Source organism: Hypomesus transpacificus, chromosome 10, assembly GCF_021917145.1.
Source record: "Hypomesus transpacificus isolate Combined female chromosome 10, fHypTra1, whole genome shotgun sequence".
Lineage (NCBI taxonomy): Eukaryota > Metazoa > Chordata > Actinopteri > Osmeriformes > Osmeridae > Hypomesus > Hypomesus transpacificus.
Window position 1 is genome coordinate 7,327,314 of NC_061069.1, and position 13,279 is coordinate 7,340,592.

At 42.0% G+C, this 13,279-nt stretch overlaps 2 protein-coding genes across 8 annotated transcripts in view; both read right to left on the bottom strand.

The window, feature by feature from the left end:
* The window catches only part of ptprt (protein tyrosine phosphatase receptor type T), a 100,951-nt gene extending 93,471 nt beyond the window's left edge, over positions 1–7,480 (bottom strand). For 6 of the 7 annotated variants that reach the window (XM_047027889.1, XM_047027887.1, XM_047027890.1 and 3 more), the window contains exon 1: positions 7,128–7,480. In XM_047027889.1, the coding sequence (XP_046883845.1) occupies positions 7,128–7,200 (73 nt within the window). In that variant the 5' untranslated portion in view covers positions 7,201–7,480. The remainder of the gene's footprint in view (positions 1–7,127) is intronic. The other variant, XM_047027888.1, reaches the window with a different exon arrangement.
* A 2,994-nt stretch (positions 7,481–10,474) lies between these two features.
* LOC124472860 (leucine-rich repeat-containing protein 30-like) lies at positions 10,475–12,899 on the bottom strand. The gene has a single exon (XM_047027985.1). The coding sequence runs from the start codon at positions 12,623–12,625 to the stop codon at positions 11,726–11,728; it is 900 nt and encodes a 299-aa protein (XP_046883941.1). The 5' UTR covers positions 12,626–12,899; the 3' UTR covers positions 10,475–11,725.
* Positions 12,900–13,279: the final 380 nt, after the last annotated feature.

Sequence of the window (13,279 nt, forward strand, 5' to 3'; positions counted from 1 at the left end):
TGAAGACAAAACTTCAAATTAGGAACAGGTCTTGCCAATTTCAGTGGGGGCTTTGCAATTTCAGGATTTTGATAGAAAGCGTGTATGCCGTTTCTTCCTCAACAATCTTCAACAAATGATCATGACTGCCCTGATACACTGGTGTGAAGGCTGGTGCTGCCTTCTTCTCCTCTCCTCTTTCAATCCCCGATGCCCCAGTATCACAAATTAGTCAAGACCTAGATTCATTAAGGTATCAGCTCGGCTGCCTGCTGTGCACTGACACATCCCTGATAATAAGCCTCAGATGGGCCTCCACCTGACAAGCAGGACCTTAGAGGAAACAAACCCCAGACAGACAGGCACGCAGGCAGGCAGGACACCCACAGTGAGCGCCCACACATCCCCGGCCCCCACGCCCACACAAGACACACACACGTGCCCTCGCTGGGTTCATACTAGTCACCGCGATTGCACACACGCATGAAGTGACACGCAAAGCATTGTCAGGGCACACACAGTATTGCGAGCGCACACACAATCGCCTACGCACTCTTACACTGACATACAGTCAATCTGCGAATGCTTGTTATGTCTTTGTGCATTCATGAGTGTCTTTTGTTCAGATAATTATAGAAACCAATGCAGGAAACAAAGTTGGAGAGACAGGTTTAGGAGACACAATAGTCAGAGGTAGCACCACAATCTAGAGAGAGCCTGCCATTACATCTGCTAAATCCTTCTGTCGCAGCATGTACTGCGCATTATTATTAACTATTACCTTACTATAATCCATCATTAACCAATCAATCAAGTGGCATTTCACTCCCACAGAAAATAAACAATAAACCTATAATTGAACAGCAGAATAAAATGAAGATAAAATGAAAATACGAACCATGATTCGTTACTGTGAGCACTGGAACTAAGTAAAATCAATACAATATTGCTGACCACCTCTGCAATGCTCATCCTACAAAACATCTCCAACCCACCATTCTAGCCATACCAATGTCATTGTGACGCTCACGTGAATGCACCGTTGGGGTGAGGCTGGGGTTGGGCTCTCCCCAAGTAAAGAAGGGGTCAGGGGACATCAGGCCTCCCAGGGGCTGTTGAATATTAGTCTCACACTGGAGCAGGGGCTCATGGGAGTGAATTATTCATCCTTCTTCTGGGCTCAGCATGACTCTGGCTCACCAGGCCACTCCAATCATGATTTCCTCTGTTTGGTGCCCCTTTCTCTCCCCATGACTAAAAAGGGCAGGGAAACGGCTGTGTGGTAGAAGACTATGACCAAGGAGATCCCAGCAGGAATAATGCCTAAGCTAGGGGAAAAAAACTCACCAAGAGCTTTGAGACTGTGTTGCTGAGGCTCTGGCCCAAAATGAGCTTCCAATTTAGTCAAAACAATCTGAGCCCATAAAGTTGGTTATGATATTGGAAAATATGTTCCAATTACGACATATTATTTAGGCTGTTCTGTATTCCAGGTCCGATATTCATGTTTCCAGTCTATTTACGTTTGAAACCGGCTGTTACTCTTTGGGCAGCTGGTTAGGGAGAACTTCTGAACGATTTACTACTCAGTAAAGACTCAGAATGATGATACTGTTGCTGGAAAGCCTGTTGACGCTACAGGCCTTCTGCATTAATTACTCTCTCTTTCACCCTGATAGCAAGTCTTTACAGCAGAATAGTCAAGCAAATATCCCCCAGCCCTGCACTATCATTACTATCAAAATGTCCAGTTTGTTCTGTTTTGTTTATTTAGACATGCATTATGCCCAAAACATGTGTTTTCAACCTGTTTCCGTTAGCAACACAGAGCTCTGCTCGCAGCCTCTAATGACTCCAGTGCCCTGTAATTTCTTTAGCGTGTGGCAAACTCTGATTACAGGGTGCAAGCTAAGCTTCAGCGGTGCATCATCTTTTCCAGTTATTGTTTTGTGTTTGCTCTGTTACATGAGCCCTGCAGCTGTGTGTCTCAACAGCCACACAGATGTAGGGGTGTTTAACACCAAGCTGATTTAATACAACACTGCAACGCACACCCTTTGGCTACGGGCTACTTAATAAATGTTTTGTAGTACCGGACTGGTACATTAAACAGGGCTCATGTAAGCTGAGCGGGTTGACATCAGTGCATTGCAGTTGCCCCTGAACCAGCTTGTTCATCTGCCCAATGCTAATGTGAAGGTCTAGTAGCGGTCCCTTGAGGAGACAATGATGGACTGTTGTCATATCACTTACAATGAAATAACAAAGTATGCATCAGTGACAAACAGGGGTGACTAACAAAAAGATGGCATTCGTGTTTTATTTTTCGGAGGGGATCATGAGGTTTAGAGTTAAAAAGGTTTAGAAAATTGCAACGTGTTTCTATGGTCCCTGAAGCTAGTTTTGGGATGCCACATAAAGAGGTCATTCAAGCTACCATCGCCATTTTCAGAATGTTGTGAGAAACAGCGCATCCTTTCTCAAACCTCCTCTACACCCCCTTTCTGCAGGCAGAGGCCCTGAGGTCCTGGCAGCTCCCATGTGACCACCCTGTGCACGCATGGAGCGTACAGTAATGCCATTAAACCTCCCCTGGGGATTAGTCACACACAGGTTTAGGCTCAGGGGCGATAGAAAAGAGGCCGTTTGAAAAAGAGCCAAACACAGCCTGGGGAGGTCAAAGGCCTGTTTACAGAACAACAGTCTCTTATCAGCCATTTGCTTCCCCGAGGAGCCTCCAGAGCAAACAGATAACAGCCTACAAACAGGCACCAAGTGTGTGACCGATGGAAGCATAATCAGGTACATTCTGCTTCGAGTAAGGAGGGGAAGCATTGGGAGGGCAGCCAACAAAGGGCTCCACTGTGAATGTTTAGATCATGTGCTGGAAAGGTGCTTCTAATGAACTGCTGTTTCAAACCGGTGACGTTCAGAACACATTTATCCACTTAATACCTCAACTGGATAAGGATATCAAGTCAATCAAATACAGAATAGGTGGAGCTTTTCAAACCACATTAATTGATATAAAAATACACCAAGGGAAAAACATCATAGGTCATTTGTGGCCTAATTCAATTTAAGGATGGCTCCATTATTGAATAGTTAAATGGCCGATAGGTTCATCCAGGGCAGCTTTTAGCACGAGGGAAAACCAACTGTGAAAAAGCCAATGCAAATAACTCTTGCTCAAACAGGGTCTAATGCATTAATGACTGTGCACCGTGCGTTAATGTGACGGCAACAGATTCAGAGTGACAGTAATGGAGAATTTCGCCTGTGGTTATACTCATAAGGCCTGGATGGGAGGGGGGCGTCTGCACCTGCCTACTGTTTGAGCCCCTGACAGAAGGCAGAGAAATAGCATGAGACAAGGTGAAACATCAGCTGCCCCCCACTGCCACCTCCTACAGTACCCCCAGTTGTGAGCCCAGACAACAAGACAGGACTTTGACATTACGTAAGCAGTTTTTCTTCAAAGTTAGGGAGTGGTGTGATTGTCCTATGGAGGGGGGATTTCAGGTTGAACTTTACAGCTGTGCATGGAGTGACATTTTGATTAGTTCAGCTTTGTCATTGTATGAATTTCTTAAATTTCCAATACAGTACACTGACCCTTAGGTGGTATCTAAGTTGAATAAATAGCAGCCTGTCAATTCCAGAATCCAGATATAAAGCAGGATAAGGGCCACGAAGAAGACAGGGTCTTGCATTGGGGACCTCCATCCATTTTCCGACTCCTCCCCTCCTTTCCTCCCAATGTTTATCATTAATAACAATTGATACCCTTGGAGCATTAATTAGCGCTGTTTTCTTGAGTGTCTGGACTCTCACAGCCACCTACAAAGAATGCAAACTTCTGTATACATAATCTGCTGAATAACAAGTTGTTGTTTTTTTTCTGTTTGGATACCCACGATGAGATCAGAGTAAAATTGCTCGTGCATATCTATTTCTTTCTCGCCCATCTCTTTTTCACTCTTTCTTTCTATTTTTCTCTCTCTCTCTTTCCCTCACTCCCCCCTATCTGTCTCTCTCTCTTCATTAGCCAGCCCCTGTGCTGGCCTGTGTGCGATTCATTAGCTTTTATCCTCTTCATTTGAAGAAGGAGCTGTATATAATTAGAGCATCTCTGTTTGTCCAGCATCCTTCACACAGTCACATCTCAAGGCTAATTACCATTCCACTGCAACTCCTGCATAACAGCCTCACATTAGCCGCTTTAAGAATGAACTTCAAACTATTACAGGCTCTCCAGAATGTAAATAAAATCACTTGCAAATCAACAGTTAATGATTGAATTTGGAGTGTCCCTTTCTGAGAGCTTTCACCCAGACAAACACAAGTCTAACACATATCATATTTTAGAGAAAACTCAGCACTGAACATACATAATGTCCATAGAGTCACACATACACTGCTATTGTCATCATAAAAACATTTCTGAAAGCACAGTGAGCACAACCACGGAATATAAATGTCTAAACTTTCTGCTTTATACAGTCATCAATCAATCATCTAATGTTTTGAGACAATCTTAAAACTTGCCTACATATTTAATTTCATTCTCCACTGGCTCAAACAACAGAAGCTGCCACCCTTCAAGACACCTTCCTGAAAAAAACTGTCTCTATTATTCTTATAAAGGAGAGGGAAAAAAATATTTTCATGAGTGAAACGTAATTTAAATGATTGCCAGACTTCAAATGAGGTGCTGTTTATCTTCACAAACAGACAATGTGTTGTTATACTCTGAGTCACAGCTTGGATGGCAATCAGAATTGGTCAACCAGGACACTATCAGAGGCAGTCACTCTGCAATGACAAAGTACTGCATTGGAACCCAGAGCAGCAGCATTACTCTCAACACACGGCTAACCCCTATCAGAAAACAAGACAGCTTTTATGGCTGTAAGAGAAGGTGGTAAACATAACAAAAAGCTCTCTAGAATTGAATGTGCTCAGTCAGAAGGATATAGATATCAAAGCTTAGGCCTGCCAAGAAACAGTTATTTAATCTTTGAAAGACCCCCTATACACAACAATGGACACATTGATTGTGTTTTCAGATGTTGGGAGCATGGGCTGAGAGCAGCTCGAAATGTTAAGATGCACAAAGATTATATGTTTAGCCAAAATTGTCAATATCCTATATTATATGATGCTAGTAATATTGATCAATTCACAGTATTCCCTGTCTCTGATCTAAAGATGTACATGAAAACTACACAAACGTAGAGGGAAACTGTGAAGTAAAGTGAGCCATTTTTTGAGAAATCTTTTTGGAAGAATATTTTTTCTTAGTTTTACAAGATTTTTAACACACAGGCTGCAATGTGTTTCACATGGTTCCTGCATCTACCGAAGCTTCTACACGTCTAGACATATGTAGATGATCCATCATCCAGTCATAGGGTAAAAAAGATCTAATTGATTTTCTTCCTGGTTTACATATTTACACACACGGTCATGCAATTAGGACAGCATTTATCGATGGTTTGAGTACCACTGGGGGCTGAAGAACACCCGCCTCAATAAATCTCTCTCCTTTCTCAGGCAGCCAGTCACCACAGCAAGCAAAATGAGGAAACCTCAGGTGAAATAGACCCTGATTGGTTCACCAGGGACTTCTTCAAATAAATAAAAATATGTAATAGTGTTGCTTTAATGATTGATCAACCACTATGAGTTATTTGCACTATTGTAGGTTAAATGTTCTTGGTTTTAAAGTTTGAAATGAATCATGTTCATCATGGTAGTACATTTTGGGGAATTGTTTCAGTTCTAGTTGAAGAGAAACAACTTTTCCAAATCACATTAGAATAGCTTTAGCCTGTGTACCTAACTGGTCTTGTCCTCTGAAGCAGTTTAGATCTCAATACTATGAGCATCCATACGACTATAAGTGTACCATGCTGCCCCCAACAGGTTCTCTGAGTAATAGACGAAAGTTGTCAACAACATCTAAACACCTCAATACCACAATATAGTTGCACTTAAAGCATTCTAAGAGTCACAGTAGTTCACAGTAGTTCACAGTAGTTTATCAAATGTAGGAGATATTAAAAAACTCTTATTCTATTAAACTTATTTGAAAAAGTGTGTCAATTAACAATGATAAAAAGCTTTATGCAAGGTAGGTAACCTAAAATTACCCTCAGGCTCAACATTTAAAATTCATGTTGGTATTGATTAGCATGAACATAATGTACTTCTTGCACATAGAAAATCCATTGTTCAGACAGCTGAAATGACCCCCTTTTAGGAGTGGAATTAAACCGTTTAATGTCCCCCCAGGCACTACTGTCCAGTAGCCTACTGTAAGAGTGCGAGACTGCATTTGTCCAATGTGAACAAATTTGACACCTAAACATAAATAGCATAAACCTGAAAAAGAACCGTCTAAGCCTCGTCTCTACTGGACACCAATCTTATAGTTGCTGATAATTGATAACATAACTGTTCATTGTTCACCCCAGTCAAATCTTTTAATACCAGTTTAAAACCCCATCCTAATTACACTCTCAATTGCTCAAACTTACGAACACTGTTGATAATTTACAAGGCTGACCAAAACACAACATTGTCAATGATAGCCTACACTCTTTTCGGCAGCTGTTATACGACATGTACTGAAACTGAATTCAGGAAACGTATGTAAAAGTTTGGAGAAGACTAAGTGGAATGAAATTATGTGTGGATATACATTATTTCAAAGCGCATGTTTCTGGAGTTCGCGAGGGGCTGAGTTACTACAGTATGTTTAACCACACCTTCTGAAGCATCACATGTATTTAAGCATGTCAAAGCAGTACGTTCGGTGGTAATGGAAGCAAAGCATACATCTGTTTAATCTGGCTATTTAACAACCTGTCCAAAATTAACTTTAACTGTATTCTCCTGTTAAAGCTTTACTCTTGCTAGTGTCTCACTTTAAACGAAGTACTCTATCACACATGTCACTGCACAAGTAAAACTTTTTAAACAGAATCAAAACTATACAACATATTTACATCTAAGTACACCTGATCGGGAACCGCGGCGCGCGGAGTAGAGGCGAGTTGGAAACAGTATAGCCTACCCGAGCTATAACAAAAGCATGACAGCACAAATAACGATTTTTTTGTTTTTACTTTAGATTTTCATACCTTTAAACACTTCTCCTCGAACAGACACCAGCAGACTTATTGCAGCAAATAGGTAATTGATAACTTTATCCATCTCGAGACTGCAGTCGATGAGTTAACCCCCGCCGCGGGGTTAACTGAAGACAAACTCTTCCTCTGTTGCAAGTGGAATAATACCTGTACAGGATATATCTAATATACTAAACTGCAGCCTCCTGTCCTTCGTATTATTGTGTATAAATAGGCTATTAATGGTACCGCTTTCCGATTTACAGACTTCGAGGAGCTAGTCCAGAATTACGCGGACACACTGACTGGTCCGCAAGCCTCGAAGTGCGCGTGCTTTCTCCAGTAGAGGGGGTATTCGAGCTCTGACTGTGCTGGCACGCGCGAGTCAGAACAGCTCATGGAACCGATGCTGTCCCCTCCTACCTTTTTAGGGTTATTTACTGGGATTTGCAGATTTGCATGTTTTCCGTGTATCCAATTTTACACTTTTGTCAATCTATCTCTTTGTGTATGACTGTTTAACAAATAATTCGGTTGTCGTTATGACTTTAACTACTTTATCTATTTCCTAATCTACAATGTTACAAACTCAATTGTAATTGATTGTATGTCTACAATGTCAGGTATATTGTACTACATATTCATCGAGACCATTCTCGTCATTCCTCTGTGTACTCTGATCAGATTGGCACACTGATCTTCTTAAAGCATACCCCAGGGTGACATTCATAGAAATGAGTAATTGGCATTGGAAAATAAGTCTCTGTCATCCAGAATGTTACAGATGATGTCATTATACCCATTATTGTTGCATTAACATGTTTTGTGAAAAACGGATCAATATCATAGCTAACGTAAATATATTCTTATGTAACTAAACAAGTAAATTATCGTGGGACAGAAAACTAAATCAATGCAATGGCGCGATACCGGGTACCTCAGCAAGCATGAATGGATATATCGTGTTTTACACGAAGCAGCAGTTTCCACCCCAATTATATAGCATTGAGATTGGCATGGATCTTATTTTAGCACTTAAATTACTCTTTCTGTCAAGGACGATGTTGAACTTTTTGGGGGGTTGCAGCAACCTACAGCGTAATATATCAGCTGTGGTGAAACCACTCATCTTTCTGGTATGCAAGCATTGTCTTTGCCATTGCAGTGTGGCTTGCCAAAATTCAAACTCCTCTGGCCAAAGACGTCTGGGAAATAGTGAATGTATAATACCCTGTAACAGGGTATAAACAAGAGATAGACAAATGCATGGAGCTATAGCCTACAAATGTGACACAGACACTCTGTCTGTGTATAAAACTGAACAGGAGTACCATATATTGTATATTTATCGCAGATGAGATATGAGCTGGTGGGATGTGATTGTGTGTAAACCATTTATTGATCAGAAAGGTGTATGACTGGTTCTAGGGTGGTTCTGTCTGAGAACAGAAAACAAGTTTACCGTGTGGAGATAACATCATAGTGGGTTGTTGTTCTGGGAGCTAGATGCTGAATGTTGCATGACTATATAAGTAAAATGTAAAATGTTGTGGAGAATACTGGAACCTCTCACTGAAATTGAATTTGAAAAAATTTGATTTGACCTGACAGGATCAGATGATTCCATCATGACAGCATTGAAGTTGTGTACTACTTTGTTTTCCTCTCTCAGCAGTAAACAATATCATTTTAGAAAACAGAGCAACTACGGATTTGTACAAAAAGGTTCATTGAATGTATAATACATTTGAATCAACGTCTTCAAAATATTTTAATTGTTAAAGGAACAGTTGGCATGTGGAGTATCTGGTTACGTTACATTTCTCCTTTGGGAACAACACAAATGACTGATGGAGAAGGTAATCACATGTTTTAGTAATTAGAAAAGTAGCAGTGCCACACTGTTTATCATTAATCTCCCATCATCTCAGGCAGTCATGTTTGTCAGCAGGATGCATTTTATCACAAGACTCACAAGCCTATTTCAATAGGGAACTATAGGTTATTATTCCATTGTTAATCTAATGTGGTTGCCAGACATCAGTGAGTTTGTGATATCCCAACTTTTTGATTGCCCAAAACAAATGATTGTAGAAAGAGCACCAGACATTGATTAGTAATGTTTCTGCTGCGTTATTTATTGGCCCCAAGATGTTTTCAGAGCCCTGCATGGACAAATTCCTCCCTACATTTCTGATTTAATACAGCTTCATACCCCCACTCGTAATCTGAGGTCATTGGGTCAGAAGCTTTTAGTGGTTCCCTGTACCCATTTTAAAACTATAGAGGATCGATCATTCCGAGCAGTGGCCCCTAGGCTGTGGAATGTCTTGCCTCCCTTTATACAGTGTGCAACTTCTGTCTAAGCTTTTTAAAAGCAACTCAAGACTTTGCTATTCAAGCAGGCTTTTAGTTAGTCAGGGGTTTTTATGGTTGTTTGTCATGTTTCCTATTTACAGTAAAAATTTACCTGTATTCTTAATTTGTAGTGTTATATTGCATTTTGTTGTGAAGCACTTTGTGATTTTTATCTGCAAGGTGCTATTTTACTTACTTTTGACCTCTTTTGTTCAGAATTCATCGAAAGAACAGTATTTCTGATTGGGGAAGTACATTAGGTGATCCTGTTAAAATAAGGCTGGTCGATAGATCTGTCACTAAAAAAGCTTTGATAATGTACAAACATTGAGCCATAGCTGGGTGTGCAGAAGATTTGAACACCATTAATTCCATTCAGACTGATTGCCTGCTTGTAATCAATTTACTGTAATTGTAATCAATTTTCATGGCGGGTTAATATCCATAAAAACTGTCAGTACATTACTTACTTCAAGTAGCCCCAAACACTATTTTAGCAATGTTGGTACTTTTCAAGTACTTCTACATTTTCCAGTTGAGTTGACTTCAACTTTACTGTAATGCATTGTCAAAGGGGTGTTTTACATGCTCAATGTGTCCAACCCTCCCCTACTACCACCGGAAATCTTCAAGTCCCGCTGACTTTAGATCTGGTAAAAGTTTTAAAGGTGATAAGCAGATGTTCATTAGAAGTTAATCTATCATGGATGAAGCATGTGTGTGCGCGCGTGTGTGTGTGTGTGGGGTGTGTGTGTGTGTGTGTTTGTGTGTGTGTGTGTGTGTGTGTAAAGAAGAATGTTCTGTTTGGTGTAAATTTGGTGTTATGCTAGCAAGCTGCCAACAGAGGTCGTTTTTGTGCCACTTTCATAGAGTTTATCGTACAATCCAACAAGTCAGGTTCATGAAACATTCTCTATAACTGATCAAACTGTAAACCATGGGTTCATAATCCCCAGGGGAAACAGCCAAAGACCAAAATTTAAGAACAGATTTCTTAGAATGATTTATAATGGTCAGAGTATAAAAATCTATTATATAATGAGTATAGTTCTAAAGCAATTAGATTGTGAAGAGTTACGGGGCTGTGTGTCAATACAAATCTGAAGCTGGGGATCATAAAGAAATATAAATATATAGTAGTTAGGAATGCCAATGATCCAGTGAGAGTCACAGATATTAGTGCAGCTGTTTAAGGTCAAAGTGGAATCCCATTGGATGGCAGTGGACACGCCTTTGGAATGTGACCATCACAAAATCTCATTAACAACTGTCTCCTCCAATCTTGAACTGGCTGAATTGGGGTCAGACGACTGCAACACTTGACTTAGGGCTGTCTCCATTCACCCCAATATAAATAAACCCAGAATCTGTCCTATGCTCTAAAGTCAGGTTAAGGTTATTACACATTATTGGTTATGATATAGAGAACAGGGTAGAAATATGACACGTGATGCCACACTTGCCCAAGAGAGATTGCTTCACAGCCAAGTCTGACTCTCATTTTTGCACACCTTTCAATGCAATTTATCTGATGGTAAAAGGTTGCCAAATGCCACCAACAAAGAAAACAAAATCCAATATATGAGCTCCACTATCCATCTGCTGAGAAAGAAAGAGAGAGATAGAACGATAGCATTTGTGTGTGACAAAGAGAGAGAGAGTGTTATAATAGCCACCGCCACCTCAGGGTCTGCTCCTGACCAGAGTGTTGATGTGTTGGAGTGGAACATTTAATCAGAGTCTAAGACCTGCTTTTGTTGGGATGTAAAGCCCTCACAAACACAGTTTCCACTGCCGGTCTCCACTCCCCATACCTGATCCTCATCACCTGGATGGGAGAGGGGGAAGGGGTGCGTGCTGTCACTGACCCAACACCCAACTACCCCTTTACTAATGGGACCAACAAAGTCAACTGAGAAGGGAAAAGGAGCTACCCAAAAGTAGAGTGGTGAATCGGTGAATTGTGAAACTCATTAATGGATTATACAGACTTTTGACATGGTTTTCATGGTATTCATGTGTCACAGGAAAATCCAGTAATTTAAACCTGGCAGTCTCAGAAAGCATTTTATCATCTCATCTGTGCAGCAAGGTCACAATTACAAAAGGTGATCCCATCCTTGCAGTTCATCTCTCGGTAATCAGATTATTATTACTTATACATAAGCGTTGAACAACATCACTGATATGAGTTCTAGGAACACGCACACACAGTCACACACAAACACATTCATAAACTACACTCATTTCCCTCATCCAGGCTTGAGGTAGTTATAAAGAGCACTAAGGCCTCCCTGCAGCACCTCCTGAATAGGTTTGAGCAGGGGGTTATGGACAATGTGCAGCCCTTTATCCATTGGATGACACGCCAGTTTACCCAGTCGGCTCAGCTGATACATCTCCACAGGCACACTCTGCAGGTCATTAAAGTCCACATTCAACAGTTCCAGCGTATCCAGGAAGCACAGGGTCTTAGGAAGCACGTGGATACTGTTCCCCTCCACAATGAGGATCTTCAGATTGACCAGGTCCTGGATCTGGTCGGCGATGTTCTCGAGCCGGTTGCATGCCAGGTGAAGGAAGACCAGACCCTTCATACTGTAGACGCAGGTGGGGATGTGAGCCATGCGGTTGTGACTGAGGTTGAGCTTGGTCAGGCTGCGCATGGCCGCCAGGCTACCCGGGAGGCCCGTGATCTTGTTGTTAGCCAGGCTGAGCACCTCCAGGCGAGTACAGGAGCCCAGCTCCTCAGGCACCTCGCTCAGATGGTTACGGTAAGCAAAGAGGACGCGGAGCTTCTTGAGCAGGCCGATTTCAGGCGGCAGGCACGTCAGGTTGTTCCCCCACAGGTTGAGGATCACCAGGTTGTCCAGAGTGCCCACTGCTGGAGGGAGGGCACACAGGTAGTTCAAGGAGAGGTTGAGTTTCTCCAGCTCTCTCAGCTCCCACAGTTCGGCAGGCATCTCGTCGAGCCCACGCATGGACATACTGAGGGTACTGTAGCCGAAGTGCGTGGTGGTGTTTTTGCGGATCCTCTCTGCGGCTGATGACAGACTGGGATGGTCGTCTCTTCCGGGGGTCCTCCTACCCTGACTCACACTCACCTGACTCAACTCTTCTCTGGAGAAACTTCTAGACTGCTTGGCCCCCATGGTCCTCTCAATACACAGCCCCCTAGTGCGGTTGGCACTTTCTTTCCTATTCAAACCAAGTATCAAGGTGAGTTGGGCTGAAGCTGGCTTTCTGTGGTTGAACAAGACTTCCTAGCCACAGAGCACATGGTCAGGGTCCTTTCTTTGTGGTTGATGTTGATAGAAGTGTTCACTGCTGATGTTTGGCAGGAGAAAAAAGTAATCCTGTGTCAGTCTGTTGAGGCAGAGTTGTGTTGCACTCTAGTGAAACGTAGAGCTATGGGGAACGCAGCCTGTGCCTCCCAGACCAACTGCCTGTCTTACAGAGTTTCATCCCCCCAGCTGGCCCTGTCACTTCACAGGACTTCAGCCAGCACCACCCCCTGTGATAGCAACCACGACTGCAGGGACACTGTGTGAGTTCAATCAGCTGATGTCACTGTCATGATCTCATAACAGCAAACGCACCCACCCTTGTGTACACACTCACGTGCACATACAGAAGCACTCACATACACAGCCACACAGTGAGTAACAAAGCTGGTTGTTATTGAACACCTGTTATCATTTGTGTGAAAATAGTATCTTACATGTTTATCTGCTTAACCTTGTCTTGCATTATTTGTGCATGTGTGTGTGTGTGTTTCTTTTGTTTATTAACTAAAATTTCGCATC